At 38.6% G+C, this 18,046-nt stretch overlaps 1 protein-coding gene across 3 annotated transcripts; it reads right to left on the bottom strand.

Annotated features, from left to right (window-relative positions):
• Nucleotides 1-1,124: 1,124 nt before the first annotated feature.
• Nucleotides 1,125-18,014, bottom strand: LOC100725081 (cytochrome c oxidase assembly protein COX15 homolog). Of its 3 annotated transcripts, none has more exons than XM_003479787.5 (9): nt 17,818-18,014; nt 16,569-16,759; nt 14,055-14,177; nt 13,444-13,630; nt 11,337-11,504; nt 8,515-8,596; nt 6,551-6,705; nt 4,282-4,395; nt 1,125-3,178 (listed from the first exon to the last, which is right to left on the bottom strand). In XM_003479787.5, exons 1-9 carry the CDS (start codon nt 17,905-17,907, stop codon nt 3,047-3,049), a joined length of 1,242 nt encoding a protein of 413 aa, XP_003479835.1. In that variant the 5' UTR covers nt 17,908-18,014; the 3' UTR covers nt 1,125-3,046. The 3 variants fall into 3 exon arrangements, with proteins under 3 accessions (XP_003479835.1, XP_023417255.1, XP_063101128.1); XM_023561487.2 differs by having other exon boundaries at nt 17,861-18,006; XM_063245058.1 differs by lacking the exons at nt 16,569-16,759; nt 17,818-18,014 and having other exon boundaries at nt 13,444-13,547.
• Between the last annotated feature and the right edge of the window lie 32 nt (nt 18,015-18,046).

Raw genomic sequence — 18,046 nt, 5'->3', positions numbered from 1 at the left:
CAGGATGCTTACAGCCCTTCATGAATGCTATCAGGTAAGCCTAAGACACGCTGCTCCTGAGCCTGCCCTTTTAGGTGGGACAGCCACGGAACACTTCTCTGGTGACTTACTACTCTTCCACTTGTCAGTCAAATTTCTGTTACTATAATCCTATACCTGAGATAATTAATACAAAAGGAAAATGTTTATTTTGCCTTTACATTTTGGAGGTTCTAGCCCAAGATCAAGTGGTACCCTTTGCTTTGGGCTGTGGTGAGTTAACACATTACAGTGTGAGTGTGTGGTGCAGCAAAATCGCTCACCTCATGGCATAGGTAAGGAAGCAACTGGAATCTTGCAATCCCTTTTGCTATGATCTCAGTGACCTACAAACCGACTGAAGCCCTGCCTCTCAAAGGCCCTACCACCTCACAAGAGTGTCCCCGGGGCAACCAAGTCTTTAACACACATGAGCCCTTTTTGGGACATACCAGATCCCTACAGCACCACTCTAAGGTAGTCCTGGTACTTTCCTCAACATTCCCTACCACGTAGCATCTACCAGATTTTGGCCCACTCGTGGTAAAGTCTGGACCTTATCAGTTTCATAAGTCTTTGTCAGGAGGGATCCCAAATACTTTAATTTCTAATATTTCTGTTATACTGTATTTGAAATTTTCATTCCATAGTTCACATTAAGTTGAAGCTGAGGTAAATGTTACATCATTATCATTTCTACCTTGAGCAACAGCCTCTGCAAAGCATGCTGACAGGCATCTTTTTTATTAAGATCCACAAGTGGACATTACACTTTATTTTGTTCCTTGAACTCACTATGATGTAGCCAGGGCTGGCCTTGAACTCTCAGTGATCCTCCTGCCTCAGTCTCCCAAGTGCTAGGATCACAGGCTGTATTAACCATGCTCAGCTACTACACTTCTAAAGACCAAAGGCTGCCTATTTGCATTGCTTAAAGGAAGAGGCTGAGAAGACTGGTCTTAGTGATTCAGGTAACATTAAGTAAGAATACTTTTGCTGAATAATCCTTAAAATTCTCACTGGTAGACATCATGTCAGTGTTGAGAAAAACATTCAATGCGTGTAAGAGGTGACACAGTCACCCTTATTGCAGGGACACAAGTATATGTGTTACAAATGCTTATATTTAATCAACCACTCATCCCAAGACCAAAAGAATAGCTCCAGGTAATGGTTCCCTAAAACCAGTATCAATCAATGTTATCTTTACATTCAGCATCACTGGACAATTGCAAATCATTATCCCTGCCACAGTGGACAGCATATGTCAATGTTGGTATGTCAAAGAGAAAAAATTGAGTTGACTGAGTTAAACATGTTTTAATTTCCTTCATATTTAACAAGAATTGTTGAAAGACCTTTGAAAATATTAAGGGAAAATCATTTAAACCTACAGGTATGTGATTTACAGAGGTTTTTTTTTTTACAGAGGTATTTGAGATATCAATCAGTAATAGTTTTTCATTAATTCATACAATCATTCCACTCAGTTATGTGTCTACTGGCTCTGGGAATAACACAATAAGACAATTTCTGTTCACTAGGAGCTCACAGAATGCATAATGTAGTTACATAGCTAAATATAAGATGTTTTTCCAAACTTATTCAACTGTAATAAAACAAAAATGAAGTAAAGTGAACCTTGAACTTACTCATAGGTTGCCACTTTTTAAACTGTAAAAGCATTAGTCTTCTGTTCTTTGGGTTGCATCATACTGCTCACACTGCTGTCTCAGTTATTGACCAAGGAGAACCTGGATTTCAGGGTTAGGAGATCAAGAACCTGCCCCAGTAACTGCAGTTCCTTTTCTTTAAGGAATTCTATTATCTAGAGGAGATAATATACTGTTATGCACAGTAAGTGAGCTAGAGTAGATGGAATTTTGGAAGGAATAGAATGGTTAGAACTTTCTAAGGTAAGCAGGCTGTGAAACAATGGCCAGTGGTCCCCACTTATATGTACATTGGTATCACTTGGAAAACTTGAAATCCAGCCTCCTATTGTTCCCAGCTGTAACTTAATTATTTTGGGTGAAGTTTGGGCTTTGAGATTTCTAAAAGATTCTAATGTGACAGAAATTGGGAATTATGTCTAAGCATAACAATAAGCCCATCAAGTGCTGGGACTTTTGGAACATCACAGACAACTATCTATCTTTATTTGTTAAGAACACCTGAGAATGTACACTGGGTCTTACTGAAATTAAGAGCTGAAAGGGAACTGAGATCATTTAGTTCAGATACTACAAACAGGTCATGTTAACATTTTTAAAAACTTGAAATTAGTTTGTATTTAATTAAGAGTTTCCATATAAAAATCTAAAACTTGGCTCTTAAAAAAAAAAAAAAAACAAAACAAGAAGATCTGATAACCCCAGACTTTAGCAACAGGCCAGTGCTGAGCTACAGTTTAAACTCTTGACTAGGGCTGGGGATTTAGCTCAGCGGCATAAGTGTCTGCCTTGCAAGCAGGCAGTTGTGAGTTCAATCCCCGGTACCGATAAAAAGGAAAAAGACAAAAAAAAAAAAAAAAAAAAAACCTCTTAACCTTACTTCTAGGGGCTGGGGACTTAGCTCAGCGGCATACGCACCTGCCTTGCAAGCAGGTGGTTGTGAGTTCAATCCCCGGTACCAATGGAAAAAAAAAAAAGTATAAACTCTTGACTGGGGAACTGCTATCTTACTGTCTCCAACAGGTGGACCCTAGTGAGGAGGACACTGGCTCAAGGAACAGAAACCATGCTTGTATAACCACGAGCCTGCCAAAAAACTGAGATAAGGCTAATAAGAAGTAGACATTTTTTCCTATAAACTCGACTTTCAATGTGAAGTATAACATTTAAAAAGGAATCTCTTAACCATACTTAACATTCTTAAGCCAGTGACTATCTCAAAATAGGCAAACAGTTTTAAATCATGTGACCAATTTGGAAACCACTTGGCCTGTCATCCTCACAGGAAAACCCAAGTTGTGTTCTCTGATGAGCTCTCAAAAGCAGTTTCAGTCCTAAGAAGCTGATCTTTAAAATTATTTGGGAATTCTTCGTAGTTCATTCATAAACCAAAGGGCACCACTAAGCAAAGCCAAAGAGCCTGACTGGTGAGTGGCAGCCAGAGGAGTTGGAACATACATCAGCAGAGTGCTAATGCCCAAGATCACCTGTATAGAGGAAAGATACCAGTAAGAAAAGTAGAAACCACATATTTAGACTGAAAATGAGTGGGCATGGATAACCAAATATATAACCTCTACATTTTCCTAACAGAACATTAAACAGATAATGTACATCATGCAAATATAATTACAATAAAGAAATTTCAAACAGGATAGATAAACCCCAAGTTCCCTTAATTATCTTCCTACCAGTGATGGTGAATTATTAGAGCATTCAATAATATAAACAGCCTGGTGTGATGAGTATGCCTTAGGTTTGCCACCACAGCTCTATGTCATCTCAGTTCCCCAAAGGTACTTACCATTACCAGTTTCTACACATCTGTGTTTTTACGTATCTGTTTACAGTGATATACACTTTTTTTTTGCTGTTAAATACACTGTTCTGTCACTTATTTTTAACCTAAGAATTGATATCTTAAAATCTTATTTTAAGCTGCTGCACATTATTCCAAAGTAGATTTATCATGGTTGTTTATTTTATACTTAAATTGTTCCCGGTTTTCTATTATCACAAGTCTGTAATGAATTCCTTATACAAAGCATTAGGCAGGGGCCGGGATTTAGCTCAGCGGTGTAAGGGCCTGCAGGGAGCTTGCACGGAAAGCTCAAGGGCATGTGTTCCATCCCTAGTACCAAAAAACCCAAACCAAAACAAAAAACAACTTAAAACCCAAAGTATTAGGTATACATTAGAATATTTCTAGGGGCCAACTGATGGGCCAAAGGGTTATGTATTTACCATCTTAAATGATACTGCCAAATTTCCCTCTGAAAAAGTTATACAAACTCACACTCACCAGGAATAAAGGTATCCATTTTTCAATTCCTGATCATTTCCTCCATTTGTTTTCCTTCATTTCTTCCCAAATTGATACTCAATTTTCTCCTTTCTGATCATGAGTGAAGCTAACACGCTTTTCATGTTTATTAGCCATCATTCCTCATGAGAATAGTATATTGGTAACAGCTAGTTTCTTGGTATTAACCTTTTAATGTATTATAAATATTAAAAGTACTTTGTTTCAGTTTGTCACTTTCTCACTTTGTTTAGGGGATGCCACAGACCAAACAGAAGTGATTTATACCTGTGTGTACGCCAAAGCTAGCAGCGTCATTGCTGCCATCTTAGTCCGTCGAGGAAGGGGGATTCTCTGGGACAGGAAGTAAAGTGCTGTAACAGCAGTGACAGACGTGATTCCCTGTGGGGAAGAAAGACTCATTTCATGAGCTGAGCTTCACTCCCATGCCAGGACTTCCACCAAATTTACACGTCTCTCCTCTGGAAGCACCGAGCAACCATAAACTACTTTCTTTTACTGCTCACAGCACCACCCTACAGCTAGTTATACCTCACTCACTCCTCCTTGGTCTCTTCTTGCAACTTACAATGTCAGTGTTACCTAGGGCTCCTCCTAAGATTCTGTGCATTCCACTTTATACACATGCATTCTTCTCAATGATCTTAACTCACCTTCCACTGTGGGTGTCACCCTAGATGTGGCCCTCACTTTTTTCATTATTTTGTTAATACTGTATTAGCTTCTGCAATCAAACCCACACCAGTATGGCTGTTAATTTAGCACAATGTCAACTCAGCACTGTAAACTGGGATACCTTTTCCAACACTGAGAGTATAGTTTCTAAAATTTCAAATTATACATAAATTATACATATATGTGTATGTATACAAGGTGTATTTATATTTATATAAAAGGACCAATAGCAGTATATTATGCATCATAAGCAACAACTTTCCCAAGTTCTGCAGTCATCTAAGCAAAATTATAGATATCCAGCATATTTCTTAAGAGAAAAAAAAACCAACAAAGTTCTGTTACTGTTTTGGTAACCTGTAGTATTTTTACTAGCTTTTCAGTCATCATCTGGAAAGAACATTCTAGAGCAGTTATCACTGAAAAAGCTCTGATAAAGCATTGTATCATAAAGTAGGCAAAGGTATTTTACATTTACAGAGGTAAAATACAGTACTGTTCTGTTGTAATACTAGAAGTTAAAAATGGATTATTTCAGACTTGATTCTACATTTCCAGCAAAGTGGCCTTCACTTTTTCAATCATTGTTTAAAAGAGCCTTATGGCTAATTTTAATTTACATTATTAAAGCACACATGAGGACTGGACTAGGTGACAGTGCTACTAGCTGCTGCCAAAAACTGATTTAAATCTTATTTTCACTTCTGCCCTGTTGGAACAAGGGTCTGGAACTGGCGTTAGAGTCTCTTTTCCTTGTCCATGATGTCAAGAAGAATGTTTTCCTACCTTATTTCCATGCCTGTCTCACTCTTTGTTTTGCAGAGTTGTCCACAATGACAATTTCTACCAAACTTTTACTCATGTCTCCTATGCAGAGGTAGGTACTGAGCCCACACAAGATAATGTGCTCTAGCCTTAGACCTCTTGGCTGATTCCTCTGAACCTTTTTAGATGTACTACCATCTCACACTCAGCAAGCCTTAATCTAACAGCCTCTTTCACACTAGCTCAAAACTCACTCCCGTGGTCCCACTTCTGTTGTTTTTTTTTTTTTTTTTTTTTTTGGTCTTTTTGAGACAGGGTCTTGTTATGCAGTTCAGACAGGCCTTGAGCACACTTTGTAGCCCAGGCTGGTCTCGAACTCGTAACAATCTTCGTGCCTCAGCCTCCCAAGTGCCGGGATTATAGGCATGTGACAGCATGCCCGGTCTGTTGGTTGTTTCTTAAGCATGGTGCAGAAGAAACTTTGGGATCTTCACTAATTGTTCACCATTATTCCTAACAGCCTAGTTTAACTCTGATCTTTTGAAATATCTTTGGATCAAGTCCACCTCCCACGACACAGCCTTGTTACCCAGCACTTTGCTCTGCATCACTGCAACACATTAGTACCACTGCTTCTCTGTGTTGTGCCAATTCATCATGCCCAGTTGCTATGCCTATGTTACCATGCCAGGCCCACAGCAACACCTCAGGTACCCATCAGCTTAAATAAAGTATTGGTGAGGCTCCTGCTCTTTGGAGTTCTTGATAACTGTATGTGTAGCAACCACATTTCTGCACTTTTCTCTACTCAACCTCACAACTACAGAAAGGACTGTCCAGTTGGGCTCAGGACTAAGGGAGGTTATCACTTGCCAGGTGAGGAAAGGCATATTTAAGCTTTAAGAAGCTTGCAATATCCTGCATAGAATATCCTTCCCTACAATATGTGGAAGGGGTATAATGAGGACCAAAACTGGTTTTCAAGCTTAAGAATGAACAGGAAATACAGTACCTGCCCAATGACTACTGCCATCGGTGCTTCACAACACTGAATTCAAACCTGTGACCAGCAGCAGGAACTGCTAGCCACACTTACCAGAACCCGATGATCAAACTGCACCATGGTGGGATTCTCAAAAACATTCTTCAGGATGGGGGAGAAGGTGAAGAGGTCCTCTGGGATCCAGGATTCTCCCATTTTGGGGAAGGAGTTGTAAACCAGACCAGCATCTAGTCCTGCCACAAAAGCCCCTGTATTCCAAGGTAAGTGAGACTTAAAATGAGAGGATACAGAAAAAGTCTCAAAGTTAGAAAAGAGGATAATAGCTCTGTAACAAGGGTTCTCAAATTGGGAGTGTACATCACAATCACCATGGGAACTTAAAAAAAAAAAAAACCTAACTCAGCAACTGTTGCACACATTCCCACCTAAGACTCCTGCACGTCTCCTTTAGAAGTTCTGTAAGGAGAGCTATGTTATTCTGGGAAAAGTCCCCAAGGACTCTGATGCCCTCCCACTCTCACTCAATATTCTTGATATATTTTAAACATAACTCTTCCTCTGAGAATTTCTTCCCTCATTTCCTCATGGCTCTGTTCAAATGTCACCAGACTGAAGAGATCTCTCTTGATGTCCTATGTAAAATGGCACTCTTCTACTCTGCCTCACTGTACTCCTTCATCCTGCTTTATTTTTCTTTATAGCATTGAGTATTTGACTTTTGGGGGGGTAATTAGGGATTAAATCAAGAGACTTCACACTGAGCTACATCCCCAGCCTTTTGTTTGTTTGTGTGTTTTGAGACAGGGTCTCATTATGTAGTTCAGGCTGGCCTTGAACTTTGTGGTAATTTTCTTGCCTCTCCCTCTCAAGGTTGGATTACAGGCATGTGCCACCATGTCTACCTCCCTCAACCATTTTTGAATTTTAATTTTTAATTTTTCAGACAGGGTTTTGCTAAGCTGCTAGGTTTTTTAGTCTGGCTTCAATTTGCAATCCTCCTGTCTCAGCTTCCCAAAGTAATGGGATTATAGGCACATGCTGCCACGCCCAGCCCACATTATATTTTTATTGTGCATTACCTGTCTTCCCCAAGTACTTGGTGTTTGTTAAATGAACATAAGAATTAGATAAAATTCAAAATTGTACATTAAATCCTGAATAAACACAAAAGGGCATCTGTGAGTTAATGGATGACTGAGTCATTGTTTATTATCAAGGAAGATTCGAAGTTTGGATCACACTCCTCATTTTTGTGAATGGCCACTTACATGGTCATATTCTCAGGGGTGAGAGGTATAGCGCAGTAACATGGTGCCTGCCTGGCAAGTGCGAGGTCCTGAGTTCAATTCCCAGTTTAAAAAAAAAAAAAAAAACGGAAAGACAAAGAGGACAAGAAAAGGCTGGGTGGATCACTGGTTTAAATAAATATGGTTTTCATTCAAAGCTGTGTTGCCCAATTCAATGAGCACTCAAAATGTGGCCACTATGACTAAATAAATAGATTCTATTCCATCTTAATTAATTTGACTAACCAAATAGAACTATGGATACTATTATGCAGTTCTAAAGTGGCAGAGGCGAAAGTGAAGTTGTGAAAAACCTCTACAGGTCTTTCTGCCCCAATGAACTCCCTACTTTTCATCATCTCCAAAGGCAGGCCTTTTGTCTAACCTATCATGGTATAGTGTAATCATTACAATGTTACAGCACACTAACAGCTAACCTTTATGTAGCTTTTGCTTCATGCCTGGTCCTATTCTAAGAAGGTCATATATATTGCTATATTACTCATAGTATAGTCATCATTTCCACTTGACAAATGAGGTCACTGAAGCCCAAAGAGGTCTGTATCTTGCCAAGGTCATTCAGGTCACAGGTGGTGAAGCCAAGCTTTGAGTTTGGACAGGCTGATCTAGGCAGATGCTCAATATGGTGAAGATGGAGGGAACAAAACAAGTATGAAATGGGAAGATGTGGGAGGAAGGGCAAAAGCATTAGGCAAGAGATCCTACCTGGAAGTGAAACAAAACCACATCATGTTTGATGAAGAGTCTTACCTGAGAGAGCTGTCAGGAATACTAGACCTGCTGTTCCACCAGCAAATCGTCTCAACCATACGAGTTGGCGGGTTTCAGGTAACTAAATAAGGAAGAAAATCACAACTGGATTGCAGGGACTAGGAGAGACAGCAAAGATCTCAAAGGCCAAACACAGGTACCAATTTAAGGTCAGAATTTCATTGGTTTCTAAACTAGGCTAAGTACACTCAACAGATATTCTTGTTCTAACATGTATATTTCATTATGATTATGCATTCAAATTTGTCTACCACCTTGAAAGATTTGTAGAGGCAGAAACCGCCACCTGTCTTGCTTGGCATGAAGGTACTCAAATAATACTCAGGGGAACAATGCTTTTCCATGTTGAAATGATGTAAGTTAAGATACAGGATTGGCTTTTCATGTTGCATGTGGTATTAGTGTTTAGCAAATACAAGCAAAATCTGAATTGTGTAAAGTATCTAGATGGTGTTTTTGGTAAAGGCAAAATTTGTTTTTCTTTCTATTATAGCCAACTTCCGATGTCTATCAGTGCATCAACAATTATTAACTTTCTGAACAAGTCATTACACAGATACAAAGGAGTTAAGTTGTGCCTTCAAATGGTTTATAATCTAGAATATGAAAAGTTACGTTTCATTAGTAAGATATGACAGGAGAGTATATTAATGTTATTGGTGCACCAATATAATCCTAGCACTCAGGTGGCTGAGGTAGGAAAACTGCCTTGAGTTCAAGGCCAGCTTAAGCCACACAGCAAGTTTAAGGCCAGACTAAATTACAGAGCCAAGACCTTGTCTCAAAAAAACAAACAAACAAACAACAACAACAAACCCAGACCCAAAACCAAAACCAAAGCAAAACAAAAAAATGAAAGGAAAGCCAGGCAGGAATTGAGCACATGCCTATAATCCTAAACACTTGGGAGGCTAAAGCAGGAGGATCACCATGAGGTCAAGGCCAGCCCAGGCTGCATAGTGAGTTCAAGCCCAGCCTGAAGTACGTAGCAAGACTTTGTCTCAAAAAAAAAAAAAAAGTATAATTTCAGCAAGTGTATGTGTAGGTATGTATACCTAAGTATGTTGTTATGTGTGCATTAGTGTATATAGAGCAGTGAGTGGAAGCCAGGTTATGGAGACTGAAATAAAAAGAATGGGTTGTCAGAAAATAAAAGCTATAGACACAGATGATATATTTTTGAAGTTTGGCTTTGAAAGTCTATTAAATGTTTCAACCATTTGACTTCTCTTTGGTGATGACTGCCAAGCTAATATATCAAATTCCTACTGGGATCCAAGTACCTAGATCCAAATAGCTATGGTTCCATCCATGAAGAGTTGATCTTTGTTAGTGGTAGCAAACCTACATGTGGTGGGCTGTTTGACTGAAAGCTATAAAAGGTTCACCATCAATGATCTAGGTTAACCCATAATCTCAATACCTAATCTAATAATCACTGGCTTTATATGTTTTGTTTTTTGTTTTTAGTGCTGGGAATTAAACCTGGGTCTTTGTGCATGCTAGCCAAGCACTCTACTACTGAGCTACATCCCCAGCCCTAATCACTGTTTTAAAATACTAGAAAACAGTGTTCTGTAGAGGTGTGGTTGAAATCTCTATTATAAACAATGGCTTCAAAAATAATCATATCTTTTTTCTATATTAAAGTATAAAATGTAAAAACTCTTAACCTTCCTAAAGGAAAATCAGCATACAGAAAACTTTTAGACAAAATTGGTTAGGTTTAATATGTGAAATTTGAATGGCAGGTCCCTACTTAACAAACAATATAATATGTACACCCCCAAAAGTTTAGATACAGATCTTTCCTGGCCTGCCTTGCCTTCCTTATCTACACCCCCACCTTCTGTGAGTCAGAGTTAAAATGTCTGGGATGTCTCTTATTATTACTCCTCACCTTTCCGCTAAAATTTGTATTTGCACCTTCTCCAATAGACAGTGCAGACAAAATACTCAGCTTCTATATGATCCAGCAATTCCACTTCTAGATACATATCCAAAAGAACTAAAACCAGAAAGATACTTTGCACACCCATATTCACAGCATTATCCTCAATAGCTAAAAAATGGAAGTAACATGTTCACTGACAGATGGGTAAACAAAATGTCATATATATGTACAATAGAATATTATTGTGCCATAAAAAACAATTCCTGATACATGCTACATCATGCATTAACTTGGAGGACATATATGAAATAAGCCAATCACTAAAAGACACTGTATTATTCCACTTATATGGGGTATCTAGCGTAATCAAATTCATAGAGATAATAACTTATAATTGAAAAGGGGAGTTATTATTTAAGGGGCATCAAAAATTTTTGAAGATTGGTTGTACAATATTGTGAATATATTGTGAATATATTTCACTTTAATAAACTTATACTTAAAGATGGTTAAAATGAGCAATTTGTTATGTATATTTTACTGTATTCAGCTCCTGGGGCCAGGGATTTAGCTCAGTGGCATAAATGCTTGCCTGGTAAGCACAAGGTCCTGAGTTTGATCCCTGGTACCAAAAAAAAAAAAAAAAAAAATTCAGCTCCTATGCTAATTTCCCTTTAATTGTTCTCGCTCAAAAACTACGTAAGTATATGTTTTGCATCTGCAGTCTCAAAATTATCTTAAGTCCCAATGTTCAATACATCTCTCAACTGTAGTACAATCTTGTTTCTGGAAAACTGACAGATGCTACTTTAAGGGAATCTGAAGTTTGCCTTGTAATTTCTTGTTAGAATCAGAATTTCTTGCTCACGTCTGTACAGATGTAGTAAACATGCAGACTGATTTTTACCTTGTGCTTAGGAAGCAGCAGGGAGAGGGAGGTCCACAGGCTGGCACAATAAAGAACCAGGGCTGACCCCAGGTGGGCCGCAAGGCGGTACTGACTGACCCGAGGGATGTCACAGGAATCTGGTTTTTCTTCTAATCCACTTTTCACCATGTACCACCCCAACAGACCCTAGAATCCAGAAGAAGAGGGGCAAATCTAAATTGAAACTATTCTGTTTTATTCCCTTCTAGACCTCACCTTTCCATATTCCAAGAATCATGACCCACCCACAGTTTCATACTTGGCACCATCAGTACTTTACCACTATTTAATGTTTTATTGAACTATAATCCAAATATAAAAAGTACAAAAGTTTATCACTGTATGCAAAACTTTACACATAGTTGAGAAAATCTGACATATAAACCAACGATAAAGAGTTGACTCTGAAAACTACATTGCTTGCTTTGAAAAAGCTTAATTAAAGTAACTGCTTAAAAACTGTTATTGTCACGTGAAGATAAGGCAATTAGAAAAGTTTTGGAGCTGGGTATAATGATGCATACCCGTCCTCACAGCACGTGTGAGACTGAGGCAGAAAGATCATCATGAGTTCAAAGCCTGAACTACATAGTGAGCTCGAGACCAGCTTGAACTACATATCAAGACCCTGTCTTAAAAAAAAGAAACAAAGAAATCTTTAGGGGGAGGTCATACTATAAAGTAAGGCTTACACACAGATTGCTTTGCAAATATCTGAGTTCCCACGTTTTTCTTTTTAAGGGAAATAAAACTAGAAAACAGTTTAGGTAAGTACAAGAAATATGAAGTTGAACTCTAATCTGGGGACTCAAAGTAAAGCCTCAGTTCTAGATTGAAAAAAATATGACAATGAAAGTACATGTCTAAATTTAGATTATTTTCATCGTGTCATATTTTATGATTCTATGTTGTAACTGGCTTTTTCAATCTGTTATACTGCCTATTCCAATTATATCAAACATAGTACAATTCTTTCATACTCATTCTCCTAAACCAGTAGAATCAAGTTGAAGAGCTGGGATTCTCCCACTTCTTCCAAATATATACACCCCGGAAATTATTTTGGGTATTTCTTTCCCCTTCAAGATTACATTGGCAATTCTAATTACCCTGCATAAAACATGGGAAGATGAAGGCATATATAGTATAATGCACCAGCCCTAACTTTTCTTCCTTTCATAACTTTGACATTTTAAATTTCTCCTTTCTTGCAAATCTACTTTTAATATTTAATTTTAAAACACGAGGTTTCATTTTGTTTTATCTAACTTCCCCTAGTTACTATTAGACCTTTTTTCTCTCTTTTGGTTTTTTGAGACAGGGTCTTGCTACGTACTAATGGAGATCCTCCTGTCTCAGTGTTACCACATCTAGCTCTATTAGATTTTTATTAATGTGTAACTTACTGTTCCTATTGCCTCCTTAATCCCTAATTGGCTCATTATCTTGCCATTAAGTTAACCAACTAACTTCTTCCTGATCAAACTGATACTCTCTCATAATTCCTCTTCTTGCCACTCAGTTTTACCCAATTTCTTAAATGTGGAAGTCTTTCAGAGCTTTCTTCTTTTAAATGAATTTAACTTAACGATTTTAAACACTATTTACATCTGAATATTTCTCAGGCAAATCCGTATTCTAAGATCTTCTATTCCACAAGGTGTTTTTCTTTTTTGGTTTTCCTATTTGCTTCTGGGGTTCTACGCTCTTGGAAAAAAGGAAAAAACCCAGGGGACCTTTGAGGGGAATAAACTATACTTATGATACATGAATATGTATTTTTTGAGTATTTACTGACACCAGGCACTCAGATAAATGCTTACTATATTACCATCTAATATCTACAAATTCTAAATAACAGTTACTATTATTATCTGCATTTATAGTAAGGAAATGACAGTTAGCAAAAGTCAGGTAACTTGCCCTACTAAATGGCAGAGCTGGAGCCTGAAGTCAAGCCTGAGACACTAAAATGCATACCCTTACCCACTCTGTTACAGTGCTTCAAAGATTACTTCCTTAGAAATAATGCCAGCTAGGAAGCTCCTTGAAGCATCTCTAGTTTCCAATCTTGAATAAATCTTACCTGGAAGGAGACTAAGCCACAGAGAGCAAGGACACGGCCTTTCATGCCACGACTGAGCCAGCCCTTTCTCCAAAAGTAGGCAGCAGGCAGGATGTACGCAAGACCTACAACACGACCCCACATACGGTGTGAGTACTCCATGTACCAGATGAACTTGAATTCGGCCAGTGTCATATCATGATTCAAGCTGGGTGAAATGGAAGTCAACAATAAAGAAAAGGGATACATCCACCTAATGCTTATTTCCATGTGGAATGCAGAAACATTCTTAGACTTGCAGTTTAGTAGGTCTGCCCTGTTCTTCATTAGTAAGTTCAGAAGTTTAGACTTCAACGTGAGATTAGGTAGCAGATTAATTACTGAACCAAAGATTAAGAAATAGAGGAATCCGGTCAGGCACAGTAGCATATGCCTGTAATTCCAGCACTGGGGCAGATGAGGCAGGAGGGCTGAGTATGAGACCAGTCTAGCTGCAGAGGGAGTTTCAGGCCAGACTACATAGTGATACTATGTCTCAAAGAAAAAAGAAAAGGAATCTAATCATTCTATAGGGTTTCAAATAAGACCAAAAATGGGTAAGTGGATATTTACTTGGTTTTTTCTCAACTTACATTTTAAATTCTGGAAACTGCTGGTATTTTTGGAATTCTGCTTCCCATTCCTGTTGGTTTGTAGGTGGCTTCATCTCTTTTATTAAATGCCAATCTACCATGGAGAGGCCAGACTCTGTCAACCTTAGAACAAGAAGTAATTTTTTGAGTGTATGATGCTAAATTATTCATAAATGGTTTATTGCAACAAGTAGATCATAACCCCCATAAAAGTGAACACACCATTTTATTGTTTCTTCTTTTGATAGCTTTTTTTCTTACTGCTTAGAAGTTGAAACAGCTGCCATTTGATACCAATTCTTTTACTCTCTTACTTGCTCAATTTTTTTCAGTCAATTCTCCCCACTAGCATAACCAGACAGGCAAAACTACTGGAAATGTGTCCTAAATGCATGAACAGCTGTTTCTGTTTTTTTGTGCTGGGGCTTACATGTGCTCTACCACTGAACTACTCCTTCAGCCATAACCAATATTCTTTTTTAGACTGTAATTATCAACACCTATTAATTTTACAAATTAGTGAGTTTCACTACAACACTTACATACATGCATGTATTTTGCTTTGATTGTGTTTACCTTCTCTTCTCCCTCCCCTCTATCTCCACTCTCTCTGATAACTAACTTTCTTTACACAGGGAAAACAGACTTCTTATAGGCACACAGGTTTAGGTTCTCTGGGGATTTAAAGACAGTAATATTCAAATCTGTTGTTACATAGCTTCCTAGAGCAGGCTATATGGTACTTATGGTACAATGAAACAGGGGAATTAGAAGAGAATATGGGAAACACACAATTTATGAAAACCAGGTGATCCAGAGGTTCACAACCTCTGGTACAACAGAGCCACTAGCAGGAGAGTCCCGAGAAGAACTTCCATTGTCAGCGGAAAACAAGCGGCAGTTACTGGCTATGATGACTCCGTACCTTGGATCTGGATTTGTGGCACCTTTCGTTATAGTGAGACACCAACCGCTTAAGAACTAAGCATGTTTAAATTCATTCCCTTTCACAGATGTAAAGACTATCGCAAGAAGTGTAATCTCTTTGGAAATAGATCAAACTCTTGAATTCACAAGATATACAAGGTACGTTTGTAAATAAACTGATGACATAAACAAATGAGAGACAGAAAGAGACAGAGAGACAGAAGTCAGCATCCCTAAACTAAAAGCTAATTTCAGGCTTTAGGCAAGAACTATACAAGATAAACCTAGACACCTCATGATACCAGAAAGCAAAGAAATCATCAAAGATAAAACTAGGGCCCTGTCAAAAAATACTAGAACTAATTTTAAGAGATTCCTACTGATTAAAGATGGCACAGTTTAAACAAATCATTTATATTACCACCATGGACTAAAACATCAAATGTGCTTAAATCTCTTTGAGTTTAGAATATTTAAAAACTCAAACACTTTATTGCCTTTGGAAAACCTTGCGAAATTATTATTTTAATTTTTGTTTTTTGAGACAGGATGTCATTCTATAGTACAGACTGTCCGTGAACATGCTTATGTAGCCTAGGTTGGCCTTAACTCATGGTGATCCTCCTGCCTCAACTCCTGAGTGCTGGGATTACAGAATGTACCACCATGCTTGGCTAATTTATTATTTTGAAAATTGGTAAATAAAAGGAAAACATCAAGTATTCATCTTGCCTTTTCTATAAGAAAACTATCTTTGGATAACGGAATTGCTAAGGGAAAGTTTCTCTTTAAAACCAAACTAATAAATATTATAATTTTGTAACTTTAATGAAATAATGGCTCTAAGCAATAGTAATCAATGGCTGCTGAAACCTTTTAAGAGACTCTAGATGTTTGTAAGTGTTCTAATCACCTATTAAGGCTTTTACTCCTTTATCCTTAATCTGAATCTAATCAAGAATGACCTATTTACAGGACACACAAGGTAGAATAGGACATGTTAAGTAAACAATGCAATCAGTAAAATCAAGACTGTGGATTGCTATAGGAAAATGTCTTGGGTGTCAACAACAATACATCTACAAAGTCTGTTTGCAGTTAAAGAAAATTTAGAGGGCTGAGGATTTAGCTCAGCGGCATAAGCGCCTGCCTTGCAAGTGTGTGGTCTTGAGTTCGATTCCCGATATTGACAAAAAAGAAAAAGACAAAAAAAAAAAAGAAAAGAAAAAGAAAATTTAAGACATATGGACCAACTGTGATATGACTGCAATGTATTGGGATTAATTCAAAGAACCTGAAAAAAGTTCAAATAAAATTGAGATTGGAGGGGGAAAGTGACTTGAGAAAGGGAATCCACTGACGACATACACAATCCAAAGCCGCTAGTTAAGACTTAAACCAGTCTTTGTAACAGGCTCCTACTAATAACATACTGACCTGTTCTATGGCAGGGAAAACCATGGATAGGGTCCCTTTTAAAAATCTGTTTCTCCGTCTGTAAAATGAGAGCTACACTAGATGACCCCATCAAGCATCCTGTGCTTCTAAAGATAACCCAAATATCTGACTCATATGCAAAGTACTCACCTAGTGACTCCACCAAGAATTACTGCTCCAGCCACTGTTGCACTGCAGACCAGGAGCCATCGGCCCACTACCCGCTCAGCTGCCTTTGAGGGAAGGGACACTGTTCCCTTTCCAGACTGCAAAGCCACTTCAGTAATGGTGCTGTATTGCCCTGGCCTCAGATGGCGCCTGATGCCACAGCTGCAACCACACTAAGGACCAAAACAGACAATTACAACCGAATAAATAGGGAAAGGCTGCGACCCACACTCAATGGCTGCATCTCCACAATTACTATGCTGACAAATCGTCGTTACTTGGACTGTTTTTCAAACTTTCCAAAATGGATTTCCGGCCTCAAGTCTTGCCTTATGCCAATCTGTCCACACTACATCAACTTTCTGTTCTCTGCACACTTTCCTCACTCTACACCTAGATACAGAGCACAATCCCTATCAAGAGTTCTTAAAACACTGATTTGCCTCTGGCACTAATTTAGGTGCTGTGGATGGCAAGGTCTGATCAGTCTTAATTGTTATCCTGCTACTACCTTTGTTTCTAAGGCAGTTTCCTTATATAACAAAACCTTAATAAAGAGTTAACAAATGAACTGTGACGGAGGAAGTCTTTGTAATATTTATCTTTCTCTTCCAGTTCTTAACACATAATAACTTCCCAATTGTTAGTTAAGCGAATACATCTGTCTTCTGGCTCTATTTGCAAAACATCTGTTTAGTTTCCTACTTCTAATTAACGGAGTAACTTTAGACAGGCAATTAAATTAAGCCTCGATTTTTTTTTTTTTTGAGATAGAATCTCGCTACATAGTTCAGGTTGGCTTCGAACTCACGGCAATCATTCTGCCTTCCAAGTGCTGGGATGACAGGCATGAGCCACCACAGCTGGCCTCAACTTCATTTTCTGTGCAATGGGTTTTTAGAGTAGTTCCTGATTAACTGGGTGCTTTCAACAAACACGCAGTTAAAAATTACTAAACTTTTGCCTCGTACTAAAATTTTGATATATATTATTTCTCACAACAACCTTATTGAACAGGTACTGCCATTCCCATTTTACAGATAAGGAAACTGAGGCACAGAAAATAACATGGCCAGTAACATAAAACTAGCGAATTGAATTTAAACGTACGGCGTTCTGTACACAAGGAAACGCGTTATGAAACGTAGGCTCTAAGGTAACGTGAAGTGGGGCTCTCCACGATCTTTATCCTCAACTCCCTCTATGATCGGCGACTATGGCGGTGCAGTACCTGGGCCTTTGGAGCCACCCTAGGAACCAGGAGCCGTACACACCCGCTCCACATCACGGCCTTCAACGGCGGAAGGAGTAACCGCTGCATACTGACAACGCACCGCCGCCACCTGTACACTCCAGTGCTCCGGGATACCCTTCCAAGGCTCCCTGAAGAAACAGCACTTCCGGGTCAGGCAGCGCGCGCGGGCGCGCGCCTGCTCAGGCTGGCGATTGCGCTTGCGCCA

Source organism: Cavia porcellus, unplaced genomic scaffold (assembly GCF_034190915.1).
Source record: "Cavia porcellus strain 051 isolate PalLab524CR breed Dunkin Hartley unplaced genomic scaffold, mCavPor4.1 scaffold_2, whole genome shotgun sequence".
Lineage (NCBI taxonomy): Eukaryota > Metazoa > Chordata > Mammalia > Rodentia > Caviidae > Cavia > Cavia porcellus.
The sequence above is the reverse complement of the archived record's forward strand: the minus strand, read 5'-3'. Positions and strand labels throughout refer to the sequence as shown.